The following is a 17804-nucleotide window of genomic DNA, read 5'->3' as shown; positions in this document are numbered from 1 at the left end:
TCTCATCGGCATAAAAAAACCCCACCTCTGTGAGCGGCAGAAGCTACGTCTGTGGGAGAAGCTCTCCTGCTGCCACAGCACTGTGCATATAAGCACTTATGTTGGTGTAACTTATGTTGCTCAGGGGGGTGGTTTACTCACACCCCTGAGTGACATAAGTTATGTCAACTATAATAAGCTATCCAAGCCAGGTAGTGGGTCTTCTTGTGTGATGTTACCGTAGTACAGCTAAGGAGAACAGAGCATGGCAAACTCTTTGTCCGTCCCCCCTGCCCTGAAAAGCGGGTGGTCTAAACTAGAAGTGCTTCGGAGGAAGTCACATTTGATATCTCCCCCACCAATGTATTCTGTGGTAAAAAGGATGCTACTCTGGGAGTTGGTCCTGAATTTCTACCTTTCTTGGTCATTCTTCATAGATTAATGGAAGGTCCAAAAATGTCAAGGACTAAGAGAAGAAAGATTAATACACATCTGGTGAAGCACACCTTTACCATTACAATCAATTGTAAGTTAAACTCAATTTTGGGTCAGGAACCAGCAACTCAAGTCAGGCAGGAGGCTTGCTGTAGAGGCTGCATGTGCTAACACACACAAGCACTTATTGTTTCATATTGTTTCATATTCTCTGTGTGTATATAAAGTCTGCTGCAGTTTCCACAGTATGCATCTGATGAAGTGAGCTGTAGCTCACGAAAGCTCATGCTCAAATAAATTGGTTAGTCTCTAAGGTGCCACAAGTACTCCTTTTCTTTTTACACACAAGCACTGTTCACATCCTAGTTGTGAAAACAATTTATTTTATTCCTTATAAGGCTTTATTTCACAATGAAGCAAAACTCAAGACCACATTATGGCTGACTGAGTAACACTTAGCAAACATCCATCCTGTTATCACAAGACCCTGTGACCCCATAGAACAATCTCAGCTAATGGAGAAAGTGACCCCACCCCAAAGAAATGTTCAAGTCAAGAACCCCTGAGGAATGCTAACAGCCACCATCAGCCCCAAATGCTCACTGATCACTACTTTTAACTTCTTCTCCAAAGATGACACCAGCTTCAGCTACTGGTCTCCAGTTACTTGGGAAAAGCAAGTCTTCCTTTAAAAATCATCTGTGATATTAGGGAACCTTCTCAGTAAATTGTTCACTGTCTTTGGAGATAAGTTTCCCATCTGGCCCAGGGCCTCCTGTTTAAGTCTTTTCTTGTGCTCCACCTGAAACACAAAGAATTAACCTCTTTTATTTGCTGAAGTGATTCGTGCACATACCCCAGCAATACTTCTAATGATACAGTCATTTCAAAAGCATACCATCCGCCCACTGAGTGAGAGTTATGGTACCAATTGCCTGTATACGCCTAAGGATTGCTTTCAGAAGCCAGTGACTGCTGCCTATTTGAAATGCAGCATAGCTGAAGTTGTGTTGGTCCCAGGATATTAGAGAGACAAGGTGGGTGAGGTAATAGCTTTTATTGGACCAAAACTGCCACAGAACTGTTTTTCAGGTGTGGGGAAAAGTACTCTGAGCATCACAGCTAAATGCAAGATGGAACAGTCTGTTTAGTGTAAATAGTTAGCATATAATCTAAGGGACCATTCAAGGTTGATTCAATGATCAACACCCCCCACATGCACCTTTCAAGATCCATGGATCCTACACATGCCAAACACAACATGTGGTGTACCTCATCCAGTGCACTAAATGCCCCAAATAAGACCTATGTGGGTGAAACCAGACAATCACTACACTCTCGAATGAAGTCACATAGGAAAATGATAAAAGACAAAAGCACCCCATCACCTGTGAGTGAACACCTTCCATAAAGCAATCACTCTATATCTGACCAGCGAGTCCTCACCCTCAAAGGAAACCTGCACAAACACTTTCAAAAGACGAGCCTGGGAGCTTAAATTCATAGACACTAAAAGTCATAGATTGAAAAGACACACTGGATTTATGGTTTACAACAGCAGTTCTCAAACTTTAGTAACCCGAGGATGCCTATTTTGATCAAAAAATTTTCAGGGACCCCCAAAGCCCCAGCTCAGCCCCAGACCCTGCCCCCACTCCACCCCTTCCCCCAAGGCCCTTCCCCACCTCTTTCTGCCCCCTCCCCACTCCTTTTCAGCACCTCCTGCACACCAGGGAACAGTGTGCAGGAGGCAGTGGGAGGGAGGGGGAGAAGTTGGGGGGGGGCAGGGGAACAGTTAAACAGTGGGGGCCTGAGGACCCCCTGGGCCTGAGGACCCCCTGGAGTACCCTCGTGGACCCCAATTTGAGAAATGCTGGTTTACAACAATCTGTAACCCACTAACCCCCCTTTTAATCCTATGACTGCAGACGTGTTAATGGGCCACTCTACCTTGAATGTAAAAAAGGATGAGAAGTACTTGTGGCACTTTAGAGACTAACCAATTTATTTGGGCATAAGCTTTCGTGGGCTAAAGCCCACTTCATCGGATGCATGCAGTGGAAAATACAGTAGGAAGATATATACACACACAGAGAACATGAAAAAATGGGGGTTGCCATACCAACTCTAACGAGAGTAATCGATTAAGGTGGGCTATTATCAGCAGGAGAGAAAAAAACCCAAAACTTTTGTAGTGATAATCAGGATGGCCCATTTTTCACTACAAAAGTTTTGGGGTTTTTTCTCTCCTGCTGATAATAGCCCACTTTAATCGATTACTCTCGTTAGAGTTGGTATGGCAACCCCCATTTTTTCATGTTCTCTATGTGCGTATATATCTTCCTACTGTATTTTCCACTGCATGCATCCGATGAAGTGGGCTTTAGCCCACGAAAGCTTATGCTCAAATAAATTGGTTAGTCTCTGAAGTGCCACAAGTACTCCTTTTCTTTTTGCTGATACAGACTAACACAGCTACCACTCTGAAACCTGTCTACCTTGAATGGTTCCTCAGAATATGTGCTAATTACTTATGCTAAACAATCTTCTCCATCTTGCATTTAGCTGTGACACAGAGTACTTTTTCCACACCTGAAGAAGAGCTCTGTGTGGCTTGAAAGCGTCTCTCCCCCGAATAGAAGTTGGTCAAATAAAAGATTACCTCACCCACCTCCTCTCTCATTTGAGATTATGAAGTTAAAGGGCACTGTCAACTTAAAAAAACCCCAAACATCTTTCAGTTTTTTAGTTTACTGCTGTTACAAGTAACTTCTAGGTTTACTGAAACAGTACTAGTGTGGAGTTAAAAATACTGTTCTTTATTTTTGCAATTTGTTTACTTTGTAATTTGACAATGCTTCATATCTAGTCAGTTTCCTGTTTATGCAAGTCTTTCACACAGTGGAATAGAATGACAAAGGCAAATGTAGTACATGAAACTATTTTTAGGAGGGTTTTTTAAATTTGAAATCTAGTCAGTATTAATGTGTTCCTTTAAGTAGGAACACAGTCTTACTGTGTCTATACTTTGCTTTACTACTTTTGGATCCTCCTCTTTCTCCAAATGTCTCTGTTTTCACCTCCATGGGGTCTTCATCCTGCGAAGTACTTTTTGGCTTGTTCCCCATGATCACAAGGATGGCTCTATAAGACTTCTGAATTTTCATTACCATTTTCAATACCAGAAGGTTTGGATTTCCATTGCTCTCCAGTGACAGATTAAGACCACCTATCCCACCACTAAACATGTAAGTGAATGTTTCTGAAGCCCAGGGTCAGATTGAGCAGGTACTGTCTGGTACACTGTACGAACACCAGTTGTCTATCAGCTCTGGTATTTCTGAAGTATCAGAGGGGAAGCCGTATTAGTCTGTATCCACAAAAACAACAAGGAGTCCGGTGGCACCTTAAAGACTAACAGATTTATTTGGGCATAAGCCTGAATCTGAAGAAGTGGGGTTTTTTTACCCACAAAATCTTATGCCCAAATAAATCTGTTAATCTTTAAGGTGCCACCGGACTCTTCGGTATTTCTGAAGTATCTGACCTTTTTTTAAAATAAAATTTCTAAACATAACAAACCTTCCACCATAGTTTATCTGAATCTAAAGACAATTTGGGCATAATGGTTTTAATAGACATAACTGCCTTATGCATCCCAGTGGGTTGTTTACTATGAAGACAGTCAAGCAGAAAAATCCAGCTATTCTGGGATTCGTGGGAAGAGCTTGGAGTCCAGTCCCACTGCCTTCTCAATCTGGCCCCTGCCTTGCACAGACATGTACCCAACTTTAGGAACCAACATTAACTCACAAGTTTAAAAAGCAGATTAATCAGTCTGCAGCTCACTTTATTAGGGCTAATGGCAAGCCCAGAACTAATAGCACAGAATACTGTACATCACTTGATCTTCTTGCACCAAGAGGTTTACACCCCTCATTCAAAACTCTCTTGGTGTAGAGGGGAACAATGTTTTCTGCATCTCCACCACAGCAGAGTCCATAGTTATCAGACTATAACTGACATTAACCCCCCATTTTACTCAACTTCTGTTTAGTTTGAAAGTGCACCTGCTGTACTGATCAGAGGTTGGTAAACACGTAACTATTCACATCCAAATGCTCTCCGACACACAAGAAGCAATGTGTGTCTGATCTAATGTGGATCATCTCCCTCCCCCAGATCAGTGCAATACAAATTAAATTGCATACTGAGTGTCCTTGGCACTACTAAAAGAATAATTGAGGGCTTCCTCCCTCCCTGCCACTAATTTAAGATGACCAAAGAGGCTTTAATTACATCTGTCTTTGCCACACAGTCATAGAATGTCTGGATCTCCTTGGCACAAGCTGCATCGCTGAACTCATTCTGCTTCCAGCAAGCCATCAGTAATGACATCTCTGTAGTACACGTTGCCTCTGGAAGGAAGAGATACTGCAGTAAAAAATCTCAGTTACTCAGGAATATTTCATATTAACAGCCTCTGTGTTGCATAACTCTCAGGAGAGAGGGATAAAACAAGTAGGTGGAGAGAGGAGAAGAGCAAAAAAAAAAACAACAACACAGGAGAGAAGAAATCTCAGCATCACTTTGATGTTATGCACCCTTTCAGTCCAAAGATCTGAGCCATTGCAGTTATCGGATATCCAATCAGTCTTAATGATCTCTAGCATTTACATAGTGTTTTGTGCATAACATACTTTACAAACACACATCACATTTCAGGATACCCCAGAAGCTGCCTGAAAATAGGGCCATAATTTGAGGAAATAACAGTTTGGCCTTTTGCTATCTATCCAAAAGGGGGTTCTTACCAAGTTTCAAAGACACTTTTCTTATGCATATTTTATAAACACTGAGTGAGCACCTTAGGGTATTTAATGATCCAAGTGAAGAATTTGCTCCCTCTGAGGCAAACTGCTGCTCTGGTGCTTCCCCTGCGACCTGCCATTTCTACAAAGAGCTGAACGCAATACTTGGGGGGGGGAGTGTGCGGGGATGACCCCACCTCCACTCCAAAGACCACAATGGACACTTCAGAGCCCAGTTCAACAAGGCAGGAGGAGGAAAGCGGGAGCGAGGGTGCTGAGCAGGAGGGGGACAGCCCGTCATTCCTAGATGCATGCAGCCAGGAGCAGTTTTCAAGCCAGGAGGAAGGTAGCCAGTCGCAGTAGACGATGCTTGGGGAAGAACACACACACCAGAGGAGGTGCTGGGTAAGCAGCTTTTATTTTGGGCAGGAAGTTGTTTGGTGCAGGCTCTTGGGCCGAGGAGGGTTAGGGCTGCATGTAGGATTAGATGTGGAATAGAGCATTGATGTGCTCTCACATCGCGGTAATCGGTCTCAGTGATCTCTTCAAAGGTCTCATGCAGAAGCTGGACAATCCATTTGAGCAGGTTCCTTGGCAGAGCTACTGTGCTCCTTGTCCCAGTAAAGCTAACATGTCTGCGCCACTGTGCCGTGAGGGGCGGGGGAACCATTGCTGCACACAGGCAAGGTGCATATGGGCCACGGCAGAAGCCGCATTGTAGTAGAAGACCCTCCCTTGCTTCCCAGGTCACCCTCAGCAGCGAGATATCTTCCAGGACTAACTCATTCTGTGGAAAATACGGGGACAGTGTTCAGTATAGGGGCCACCTGCAGCTGTTGGCTCTCCCAAAGGCACAGAACCGCAGAGGACAGTAAGGCCGTGAAACCATCAGTCTCCCTTGCCCCTGTGCTTACTCACCATTTTAGGGCTCCTGTGGGTTATGTACGCTTGCCTTGGTATGGGCAACTTCTACTATTGTGTACACTGTACTTGTCTTTAAGTACGGCCGAATCATTGCTCTGTCTGGTGTGAACAATGCTGCCTCTGTTAAATGTTGCATTTTGGCTTTACAGATCCCAGCCGTCCTTATCAATGGCCGAAAAACTCCAAAGAATCAGGAAGCGTCCACGAAGAAGCAAAGAGGACATGCTGCATGAAGTAAATGCAGCAGTCCCTTAATGAAAATCAAAAAGTGCAGGAGTGGCGGGAGAGTGAAATGAGGGTCTGCCAGCAGAATGCGGATCGCCGGCACCAAAGCACGGAGCGGCTGCTAAGCACCATGGAGTGCCAAGTGGACTCGATATCGGTGCTTGTAGCAATGCAGGCGGAGCACTTCCGCGCCCGCCTCCCATTGCAGCCCTTGTCCCAAAACTCTTTCCCTTGTGCCCCCATGTCACCGCCAACCCACTTTCCCCAACATCCAGGTTCTTATCACCGCCAGGTGCCTCCAATACCTGTAGTTTCACCATCCAGCCCTGCAAACTATGACCCTTACCCACTGCACTCAACCCCCATCACCATGCATTTTATCCAGCCTGAAGTGCAGCACGCATTGCATGGCACTCCAGACAGGAAGACTGAGTATGATAACAGCACATATGCAAATCTGTGACTGTCCCGTTCCTCACCCCATCCCCTTCTCTCATCCCACACAGCACAGATGTGTCATGCCCTTTCTGTTTCCCAAGCAGTTGTGTTTCTTTTCAAAGAATGAATTTTCTTTTCAAAGGCAAAAATTTCATCTATTGAAAACATTTTTTATTATTGCATTAAGTAAAAGATACCATAGCCCAGGCACTACAAGTCAGTGCATCATACATAGCAAATACAGATTCCTACTAACATTGGAACCACTGCACTTCACTCCTGTGCTAGGCACCAAACATTAGTGAAAAGAAAAGGAGTACTTGTGGCACCTTAGAGATTAACCAATTTATTTGAGCATGAGCTTTCCTGAGCTACAGCTCACTTCATCGGATGCATACCATGGAAACTGCAGAAGACATTATATACACACAGACCATGAAACAATACCTCCTCCCACCCCACTGTCCTGCTGGTAATAGCTTATCTAAAGTGATCATCAAGTTGGGCCATTTCCAGCACAAATCCAGGTTCTCTCACTCCCTCACACCTCACCAGCACAAGTTGGAAATGGCCCAACTTGATGATCACTTTAGATAAGCTATTACCAGCAGGAGAGTGAGTTTGTGTGTGTATGGGGCTGGGAGGGGGGATGAGAAAACCTGGATTTGTGCTGGAAATGGCCCACCTTGATTATCATGCACATTGTAGGGGGAGTGGTCACTTTGGATAAGCTATTACCAGCAGGAGAGAGAGTTTGTGTGTGTGTGGTTTTTGGAGGGGGGTGAGGGGGTGAGAGAACCTGGATTTGTGCAGGAAATGGCCCACCTTGATTATCATACACATTGTGAAGAGAGTGGTCACTTTGGATGGGCTATTACCAGTAGGAGAGTGAGTTTGTGGGGGGGGGGGGGGAGCGGAGGGTGAGAAAACCTGGATTTGTGCTGGAAATGGCCAAACTTGATGATCACTTTAGATAAGCTATTACCAGCAGGACAGTGGGGTGGGAGGAGGTATTGTTTCATGGTCTCTGTGTGTATATAATGTCTTCTGCAGTTTCCACGGTATGCATCCCATGAATGAGCTTTCGTGAGCTACAGCTCACGCTCAGATAAATTGGTTAGTCTCTAAGGTGCCACAAGTACTCCTTTTCTTTTTGCGAATACAGACTAACACGGCTGTTACTCTGAAACCAAACATTAGTGGTGGCTTTCAGCCTCAAATTGCTCCCTCAAGGCATCCCTAATCCTTGCAGCCCCTGCCCTGGGCCCCTCTAATAGCCCTGCTCTCTGGCTGTTCAAATTCAGCCTCCAGGTGTTGAGCCTCCAAGGTCCATGCCTGAGTGAATCTTTCACCCTTCCCAAGTGTTATGGATGGTACAACACGCAGATATAACCGTGGGAATGTTGTCATTGGCCAGGTCCAGCTTCCCATACAGACAACGCCAGTGGCCCTTTAAATGGCCAAACGCACACTCCACAGTCATTCTGCACCGACTCAGTCTGTTGTTGAACTGCTCCTTGCTGCTGTCAACGCTCCCTGTGTAGGGTTTTCATGAGCTACGGCATTAAAGGGTAAGCGGGGTCTCCAAGGACCACAATGGGCATTTTGACTTCCCCTACGGCGATCTTCTAGTCTGGGAAGAAAGTCTTGGCTTGCAGCTTCCTGAATACGCCTGTGTTCTGAAAGATGTGTACGTCATGCACCTTTCCAGACCAGCTTGCATTCATGTCAATGAAACGCCCATGGTGATCCACAAACGCCTAGAGAACCATAGCGAAATAGCCCTTCCGATTTAGGTACTCGGAGACTAGGTGGGCTGTTGCCAGAATTGGAATATGCATCCCATCTGTTGCCCCTCCAGAGTTAGGGAAACCCATTTGTGCAAAGCCAGCCACAATATCATGCACGTTACCCAGAGTCATGGTTCTTCTGAGCAGGGTGTGATTAATGGCCCTGCAAACTTGCATCAACACGATTCCAATGGTCAACTTTCCCACTCCAAACTGGTTAGTGACCGATCGGTAGCAATCTGGAAGCTGGGAACGCCAGACAGCAATAGCCACCTGCTTCTCCACCAGCAGGGCAGCTCTCAATCTCATGTCCTTGCGCTACAGGGTGGGGGCAAGCTCAGCACATAGTCCCATGAAGGTGGCTTTTCTCATGCGAAAGTTCTGCAGCCACTGCTCATCATCCCAGACTTGCAGGACAACGTGATCCCACCACTCAGTGCTTGTTTCCCAAGCCCAAAAGTGGCATTCCACTGTGGTGACATTGCTTGTGGCATTCACAGACCTCTCATGTAGAATGCGTTACGCGAGTCGACATCATCGTTGGACTCCTCACTGTCAGTCTGCAGCTTAAGGAGTAACTTGACTGCAATTCATGACGTGCTGGCGAGACCCATCAGCATACTCCTCAGCAGTTCGGGTTCCATTCCCGCAGACCGAAAGGGAAGACAGAGCACGCAGCACAAAAAACGTTGAAAGATGGCACCAAACGTGGACGGAAGCACAGGGATTGCTGGGATGTGAACCGATGCATCACGTGGCGTTGGGACAATACCCAGAATGCCCCGCACCCACCCACCCCTTTCCCACAAGCCACAGCACCAGAATGGGAAGAGGTGCTCTGTGGGATAGCTGCCCACAATGAACTGCTCCCCGTGCCACTGCAAGTGCCACAAATGTGGCCATGCCAGTGCGCTTGCAGCTGAAAGTGTGAACACACTGCAGCACTTTCCCTGCTGTGGTCTCCAAGGGCTGGTTTAACTCACAGGGCTCCACATCTGCAAGTGTAGCCATGTCTTTATATTATGCTTCTCTTTACATGACAGCATTTAAGAACATAAGATACCAGATCATTCTTATGGAGCCCCAGCATAGATCATGCCCTACATAAGTTCTTCACATAAGAAGAATTCCCTATTCTCTACCCAGAGACAACTACACTGCACCAGCAGCAACCTCTTCCGTCCAAAGGGGGTTTCAGAAAGATTAAAAGCGAACAGCCTCTGGAAGAGGGAGCATCACCACCTAAACCGGTGTTTCTCCACATTTTCATGCTAGCCACTCCTTCAAAGCCAAACATTTTCAGACACCGTACATTAAAAACTTATGTTATAGTAAATGGATCAACAAGCAGCCTCTCTCCCGTGTGTGGGTGTGGGTGTTGTGTGCGCGCGCGCAGGCTTGCAGCAGCTCACAGACAACACTCCGCGCCCCTTGCCCGCCCCGCACCCCCTGATCCCAGGCCAAAGACGAGCCCCGTGAGCGCCGCACCGAGCCCGCCCCCGGGGCTGCGTGACACCGGCCAGAGAAACGCCCCGCGGGAAGCCCTGGGGCAGACACCCGCTCTCCAGGGAAAGGCCGCCCGTGACGCCGCCGCCCCGGGGCCCGTCCCCGGAGGAGCGAGGTTTACGTCGCGTTGGACCGTGACCCACTTTTCAGCGCCTTGCGGCCCCGCCCGGCCCGCGCTCCCCGGCCCCGCACTCACCCCCCAGGCGCAGGCGGCGGTTCGCCACCTGGTTGGCCAGCACCAGGGGGCGGGTGGGGCGCACGGCGGGGGCCCGCCTCTGCCGCCCGGCGGCCAAACGCCTGACCCAGGCCGGGTACACGGGCGCCGCCATGGCCCTCGCGACGGGCCGTAGAGTGACAGAGGCCCGGTCCCACGTGACCCCCGTTCCGCCTCGCGAGAAGTGACAGACCCAGCCCCGCGCCCATCCCCCCACCGGGCAGCCGGGCCTCGCTCCGGCCGCAAAGCCCCGCCCCCGCCTCGGCGCGCCGCAGCGCCCCCTGCCTGGCCTCGCCGGGTGCCCCCACGGGCACCCCTCCTCCCTGCCCCCCGCAGCCCTGCCGTGCCCCCCACGGGCACCCCTCCTCCCTGCCTCCCGCCTGCACCCCCCGCAGCCCTGCCACGTGCATTCTGCCTCTGTGCCCCCCGCCTGCACCCCCGCAGCCCTGCCACGTGCATTCTGCCTCTGTGCCCCCCGCCTGCACCCCCGCCACGTGCATTCTGCCTCTGTGCCCCCCGCCTGCACCCCCGCCACGTGCATTCTGCCTCTGTGCCCCCCGCCTGCACCCCCGCCACGTGCATTCTGCCTCTGTGCCCCCCCGCCTGCACCCCCCGTAGCCCTGCCACGTGCATTCTGCCTCTGTGCCCCCCCGCCTGCACCCCCCGTAGCCCTGCCGTGCCCCTCACGTGTCCCCCGCAGCCCTGCCGTGCCCCCCACGGGCACCCCTCCTCCCTGCCTCCCGCCTGCACCCCCCGCAGCCCTGCCACGTGCATTCTGCCTCTGTGCCCCCCGCCTGCACCCCCGCAGCCCTGCCACGTGCATTCTGCCTCTGTGCCCCCCCGCCTGCACCCCCGCAGCCCTGCCACGTGCATTCTGCCTCTGTGCCCCCCGCCTGCACCCCCGCAGCCCTGCCACGTGCATTCTGCCTCTGTGCCCCCCGCCTGCACCCCCCGTAGCCCTGCCACGTGCATTCTGCCTCTGTGCCCCCCGCCTGCACCCCCGCCACGTGCATTCTGCCTCTGTGCCCCCCCGCCTGCACCCCCCGTAGCCCTGCCACGTGCATTCTGCCTCTGTGCCCCCCCGCCTGCACCCCCCGTAGCCCTGCCGTGCCCCTCACCTGTCCCCCGCAGCCCTGCCGTGCCCCCCACGGGCACCCCTCCTCCCTGCCTCCCGCCTGCACCCCCCGCAGCCCTGCCACGTGCATTCTGCCTCTGTGCCCCCCGCCTGCACCCCCGCAGCCCTGCCACGTGCATTCTGCCTCTGTGCCCCCCCGCCTGCACCCCCGCAGCCCTGCCACGTGCATTCTGCCTCTGTGCCCCCCGCCTGCACCCCCGCAGCCCTGCCACGTGCATTCTGCCTCTGTGCCCCCCCGCCTGCACCCCCCGTAGCCCTGCCACGTGCATTCTGCCTCTGTGCCCCCCGCCTGCACCCCCGCCACGTGCATTCTGCCTCTGTGCCCCCCGCCTGCACCCCCGCCACGTGCATTCTGCCTCTGTGCCCCCCCGCCTGCACCCCCCGTAGCCCTGCCACGTGCATTCTGCCTCTGTGCCCCCCCGCCTGCACCCCCCGTAGCCCTGCCGTGCCCCTCACGTGTCCCCCGCAGCCCTGCCGTGCCCCCCACGGGCACCCCTCCTCCCTGCCCCCCGCCTGCACCCCCCGCAGCCCTGCCACGTGCATTCTGCCTCTGTGCCCCCCCGCCTGCACCCCCGTAGCCCTGCCGTGCCCCTCACGTGTCCCCCGCAGCCCTGCCATTCCCCCCCACGTGTCCCCCGCCTCTGTGCCACCTGCATCCCCCCACCTCCCTGCCATGTCCCACCACGTGCATCCTGCCTCTATGCCCCCCGCCTGCATCCTCATGGAGTACCCTCCCATCCCATTTCCATGCCCTTCACCTGCATTCCTCATCTCCCACAGCCCTGCCACTCCATAGCCCCCTTCATTTCCCTTACCTGCACACCCACCCGCTGCAGCCCTGCTGTGGCCTGCCACCTTCCTCTTCTGCCCTCCTCACCCGCCTCCCCCTCTCTTGCTGCCCTGTTGTGATCCCACCCCTCTCCACTCCCATGTCAGACGGTAACACAAAGCCCACTATGTGCAAAGATTGCCACAGAGCAAGGTCACAGAAAACCTCACCCCACACCTGTGCTGTTTCATGGAAACAGTGCGTCAACCAGCATCATGCCTCAGTGCTGCAACAATGCCACACTAAGTCTTCCTGCATTGCAAAACCCCATCATGTTCTATTGCTAATCCTGTTGCACAGCCACATCCCTTCAGACCCCACCAGGTAGCAGAACAGCTGTAGTAATGTCATGTCAAACCCACCATGTGTCCAGGCTGTGGCAATGCTGGGCTACAGAGCCACATTAACATCTCACCAAATAAATGCTGCTTCCATGAGGGCTATGGGAACTTGTAGTGCATGTATAGAGGAGGTTGGAGTGTGTGAGCCAGCCCTTGAGGCTAGGATATTACATGTGCAGTTGTGAAGAACATGGCTGCAACTGTCAGTAAACTGAATTGATCCTCTAGCTAACCGCTGAAGTTACACCAAAAATTGATTCATTCCAGGGCATGTCTGTCTTTCTGTCTCTCTCCCATCCCTCCTCCCAAACCGTAAGTACATACAAGATAAATAACTGTGTGGCATGTTAGTAGCTTTAGAAATTCACATCCAGTCTCATCTTCTACAGCAGACCCAAAGTCTGGCTAAATGGAAGCATTTGTGGTTCGACTGGTGCAAAACAGTGCTCTTTCAAATGATTCAGTTGTCCAGTGCAAACAAGGCCTTAAAGATGCATTCCCATGATTCAGCCTAGAGCGCTGTGAACACGTTTCATGCTGCTGCTGGAGGTCAGTGCTCACTCCCCCTCCTATTCTACCTGATTCCCTCTGCTACTCAGTCCTTTCCAATAAAATCCATTCCTGCAGCTTGCTGCTCACAATTAGCACAGCAGCTGGTGTCCTTCTCACACTCAGGCCAGTACACCCCATATGCTCAGCAGAGAATTAATCCATCTATTCTGAGTAACTCGGGCTCCTGGTGGGTAGTTTAGATCACTGGAACCCCTGACCCATTTGCCTGGTTTTGGAGCACCTGCAGTGGGTCAGCAGGTTCTCTCCTAAAAATGCAGTTCATGCAGGAGGTATGTAGTGCCTTTGTGATAGGTTATTGAGGCCCCAGACAGATATACTGGGTTCTGCACTGGAGGAGGGACAAGGTAGAGGTGGAAAATGGTAGAGCAGGCAGAGGAGATGGGGACATACAACTCTCAGATGCATCTCTGTCACACACAGTTCATCGTCAGCATTAGTCACCTCCCCTCACCCAAAAGCTTTCTTGGGGCAGCATCGGAATTTCCCTGTATTACACTTTAGAGGATGGAGAAGGAATCAGTTTATTCCACATGGGGAACATGTTTGCGGTTTTCTGAACCCTTCACTTGAGCTTGCCCTGAATATATTGGGGGAGGTTTTATTTGCCAGTGAAGATAGGCAAACTGCTTTGGATAAAATTCAAGCTATTGGTTATGATCTATAAAGTCCTAAATGCTCAGAGACTGAGTTATCTCTGAGATCTTGGTTCCCTAGCTAAGACTAGTCAACACAGTTAGGAACTGCTAGGATGTTCTTGATGTTTGTTCCTGGGGAGAAATATCTCTGCAACCATGGCAGAATAGCTCATTGGAGAGCTCATGCTTCTAGAACCTACTCCTTCCAGCAGGGTCAGATTAAGCTGGTACTGGCAGCTGTATCATTCCAGCCCAATTTTTATTTTAAAAAGAGAATTTAAGTTTATAACTCTTCAGGTTATGAAGAAAACTTCCAAATACGGTTGCCAGTCCTCTAGGATTGTCTTGGTGTTTCCAAGAATTAAAGATTAATCTTTAATTAGAGATTATGTCATGTGATGAAGCCTCCAGGAATACTGTTACTATATAGGTCTGTTTGTTAGCCTGGGATAGAATTTTGGGTTTGACTTTTTGATAGTCTCTTATACTAATATGTATTGTGGAAATATAACATTGTATAAGTATAACCGTGTATAAGGGGACATGCTGGATACATTGTATATGAGAGGGCATGCCAAAACATGTTACAAAGTATCTGAGGGAGCACACGTAGGGACAGTTAGCTTTTGAATGGAGAAGCAATTAAGATAGAGCCAGCACGTCTAAGAAGCAGGCATCAGAATGGAAGGTGTGAAGGGCAATTAGTTAAGTTAACTGGAAGCTGTTAAAGGAGATTGTTACGGGTGGCAGGTAATTGGAATGTTATCAGGAATGTTATCAGGAGGGCCAAATCGCACCTGGAGCTGCAGCTAGCCAGAGATGTCAAGAGTAACAAGAAGGGTTTCTTCAGGTATGTTGGCAACAAGAAGAAAGCCAAGGAATGTGTGGGCCCCTTACTGAATGAGGGAGGCAACCTAGTGACAGAGGATGTGGAAAAAGCTAATGTACTCAATGCTTTTTTTGCCTCTGTTTTCACTAACAAGGTCAGCTCCCAGACTGCTGCGCTGGGCATCACAAAATGCGGAAGAGATGGCCAGCCCTCTGTGGAGATAGAGGCGGTTAGGGACTATTTAGAAAAGCTGGACGTGCACAAGTCCATGGGGCCGGACGAGTTGCATCCGAGAGTGCTGAAGGAATTGGCGGCTGTGATTGCAGAGCCACTGGCCATTATCTTTGAAAACTCGTGGCGAACCGGGGAAGTCCCGGATGACTGGAAAAAGGCTAATGTAGTGCCAATCTTTAAAAAAGGGAAGAAGGAAGATCCTGGGAACTACAGGCCAGTCAGCCTCACCTCAGTCCCTGGAAAAATCATGGAGCAGGTCCTCAAAGAATCAATCCTGAAGCACTTGCATGAGAGGAAAGTGATCAGGAACAGCCAGCATGGATTCACCAAGGGAAGGTCATGCCTGACTAATCTAATTGCCTTTTATGATGAGATTACTGGTTCTGTGGATGAAGGGAAAGCAGTGGATGTATTGTTTCTTGACTTTAGCAAAGCTTTTGACACGGTCTCCCATAGTATTCTTGTCAGCAAGTTAAGGAAGTATGGGCTGGATGAATGCACTATAAGGTGGGTAGAAAGCTGGCTAGATTGTCGGGTTCAACGGGTAGTGATCAATGGCTCCATGTCTAGTTGGCAGCCGGTATCAAGTGGAGTGCCCCAAGGGTCGGTCCTGGGGCCGGTTTTATTCAATATCTTCATAAATGATCTGGAGGATGGTGTGGATTGCACTCTCAGCAAATTTGCGGATGATACTAAACTGGGAGGAGTGGTAGATACGCTGGAGGGGAGGGATAGGATACAGAAGGACCTAGACCAATTGGAAGATTGGGCCAAAAGGAATCTGATGAGGTTCAATAAGGATAAGTGCAGGGTCCTGCACTTATGACGGAAGAACCCAATGCACAGCTACAGACTAGGGACCGAATGGCTAGGCAGCAGTTCTGCGGAAAAGGACCTAGGGGTGACAGTGGACGAGAAGCTGGATATGAGTCAGCAGTGTGCCCTTGTTGCCAAGAAGGCCAATGGCATTTTGGGATGTATAAGTAGGGGCATAGCGAGCAGATCGAGGGACGTGATCATTCCCCTCTATTCGACATTGGTGAGGCCTCATCTGGAGTACTGTGTCCAGTTTTGGGCCCCACACTTCAAGAAGGATGTGGATAAATTGGAGAGAGTCCAGCGAAGGGCAACAAAAATGATTAGGGGACTGGAACACATGAGTTATGAGGAGAGGCTGAGGGAGCTGGGATTGTTTAGCCTGCAGAAGAGAAGAATGAGGGGGGATTTGATAGCTGCTTTCAACTACCTGAAAGGGGGTTCCAAAGAGGATGACTCTAGACTGTTCTCAATGGCAGCAGATGACAGAACGAGGAGTAATGGTCTCAAGTTGCAGTGGGGGAGGTTTAGATTGGATATTAGGAAAAACTTTTTCACTAAGAGGGTGGTGAAACACTGGAATGCGTTACCTAGGGAGGTGGTAGAATCTCCTTCCTTAGAGGTTTTTAAGGTCAGGCTTGACAAAGCCCTGGCTGGGATGATTTAACTGGGAATTGGTCCTGCTTTGAGCAGGGGGTTGGACTAGATGACCTTCTAGGGTCCCTTCCAACCCTGATATTCTATGATTCTATGATTCTATGAATTGAAGATATGTGACTGGTCTCAGGGATCTCGAAGGGTGGCGACTAAAATCTTTTTCTTCTTTTGTCTGTAACTTTTCTGTAACTTGTTCTCCAAAAAAATGTATAAATTAAGAGACACAAGCCCCACTCGGGGGGCTCACTTCTAAATGTCTTAGCAGAGCAGCTTTGCTAATAAAACAGAGTGGTCTGATAAATTGTGAGTCTGAGTCAAACTTTGACAATTTGGAGGTCCCACCGAGACGGCAAGCGGCTTCACTGAGGCTGTGTGATCCCTGACTGCCTTGCAGGACGATCGTGGCAGCTGGCACCTGGACGCTTAGTCCAAGCGATCCTGCACAAGACAGAAAGGTACACAGTAGCAGCCCAGTCTGCGCCATTGAACTTGTTGGTTCCCACTCTGTTCGGGTAGGGGTCTTTGGATCCAGCTTCTGGAATCAGACGTCTCAGGTAATTATTATTTTGTGCTTTAACCGGTTTGAGGACTGTCTTGTCTTTGTGTCTATCCGTCTTCCCCGTGGTGTGTGTGTGAATCTGGGAGCCATCTCTGTCCGGAGACTGGCTGACCAAGGGGTCCCCGTCCCCATGGTCTGAATAAGTGGAATCTGCACAGCTGCAGCCGCACCACACCTTGGGTATAACCCCTGGTGTGAAAGCAAGGGCAGCTGAGGCAGTAGCCTGTGGGCTCCTTTCTGTGTGTTGCACCGGGTACCGCTCTGCTGAGCCCGAATTTCCTTCTTCTGTGAGTGCTGTGTGAAGTCCTCCTGGATGGGTAATCAGAAGTCTAAGGTAGAAGAGTTCCCTAAGGGAGCTCCAGCTTATTTTATGTATTTTAGGAGGGGTCCGGACTCTTGTAGGTTTCTTGAAAAATGGTCCAAATTAGCTCTAGAGAACCCCAAATTACAGTGGCCACTGTTAGGTTCTTGGGACAAGGATCGAGTGGATGCTTTAAAAAGCAAACTCGTCCTCCCAAAAACCAAATTGGAGAGAGGAGAAGTAGACTGCTTCATGCAGTGGTGGGAAGAGGCAAATCATAGATGGACTGAGTCAAAACTCACCTCTCTTAAAAATTCTAATAAAAAACTAACAGTTCAATTGGATGCAGTCTCTCCCACCACTAGTCCGAGCGCTCCCCTTTGCCCAGTCCTGTGCAATGATCCGGATCAAACCCCACCCCCACCATACTCCTGCGCAAATAAGAAATCAGAAAAGGAAAAGTCATCAGTGACTACAGATAATGAAAGTGAAGAAGATACCCGCATTGGCCTCGCAGCTCTGCAAAATATTATGAAGAAGAAATCCAAAGCAGACTGCAAAGATTCTCTTGAC

The 17804-nt window shown here is 49.8% G+C and overlaps 1 protein-coding gene across 1 annotated transcript; it reads right to left on the bottom strand.

Annotated features, from left to right (window-relative positions):
• Nucleotides 1–780: 780 nt before the first annotated feature.
• On the bottom strand, nt 781–10503 carry CHCHD1 (coiled-coil-helix-coiled-coil-helix domain containing 1). Its single transcript, XM_073352864.1, has 3 exons — nt 10305–10503; nt 4714–4832; nt 781–1216 (listed from the first exon to the last, which is right to left on the bottom strand). The coding sequence occupies exons 1-3, from the start codon at nt 10435–10437 to the stop codon at nt 1103–1105; spliced, it is 366 nt and encodes a 121-aa protein (XP_073208965.1). The 5' UTR covers nt 10438–10503; the 3' UTR covers nt 781–1102.
• Nucleotides 10504–17804: the final 7301 nt, after the last annotated feature.

The sequence above is a fragment of the Lepidochelys kempii genome, chromosome 7, assembly GCF_965140285.1.
Source record: "Lepidochelys kempii isolate rLepKem1 chromosome 7, rLepKem1.hap1, whole genome shotgun sequence".
NCBI classification, from domain to species: Eukaryota; Metazoa; Chordata; order Testudines; family Cheloniidae; genus Lepidochelys; species Lepidochelys kempii.
Note: the sequence above shows the minus strand (reverse complement) of the source record. Positions and strands in the feature narration are given on the sequence as shown.

What these genes read in the sequence shown, in the direction of transcription:
- CHCHD1 (XM_073352864.1), bottom strand. Translation starts at nt 10,437, where the DNA reads ATGGCGGCGCCCGTGTACCCGGCCTGGGTCAGGCGTTTGGCCGCCGGG. An exon ending in CCGCCGCCTGCGCCTGGGGG is followed by an intron (nt 4,833 to 10,304) that starts GTGAGTGCGGGG and finishes TCTTCCTTCCAG; the next exon opens with AGGCAACGTGTACTACAGAG. An exon ending in ACTGTGTGGCAAAGACAGAT is followed by an intron (nt 1,217 to 4,713) that starts GTAATTAAAGCC and finishes TTTGTGTTTCAG; the next exon opens with GTGGAGCACAAGAAAAGACT.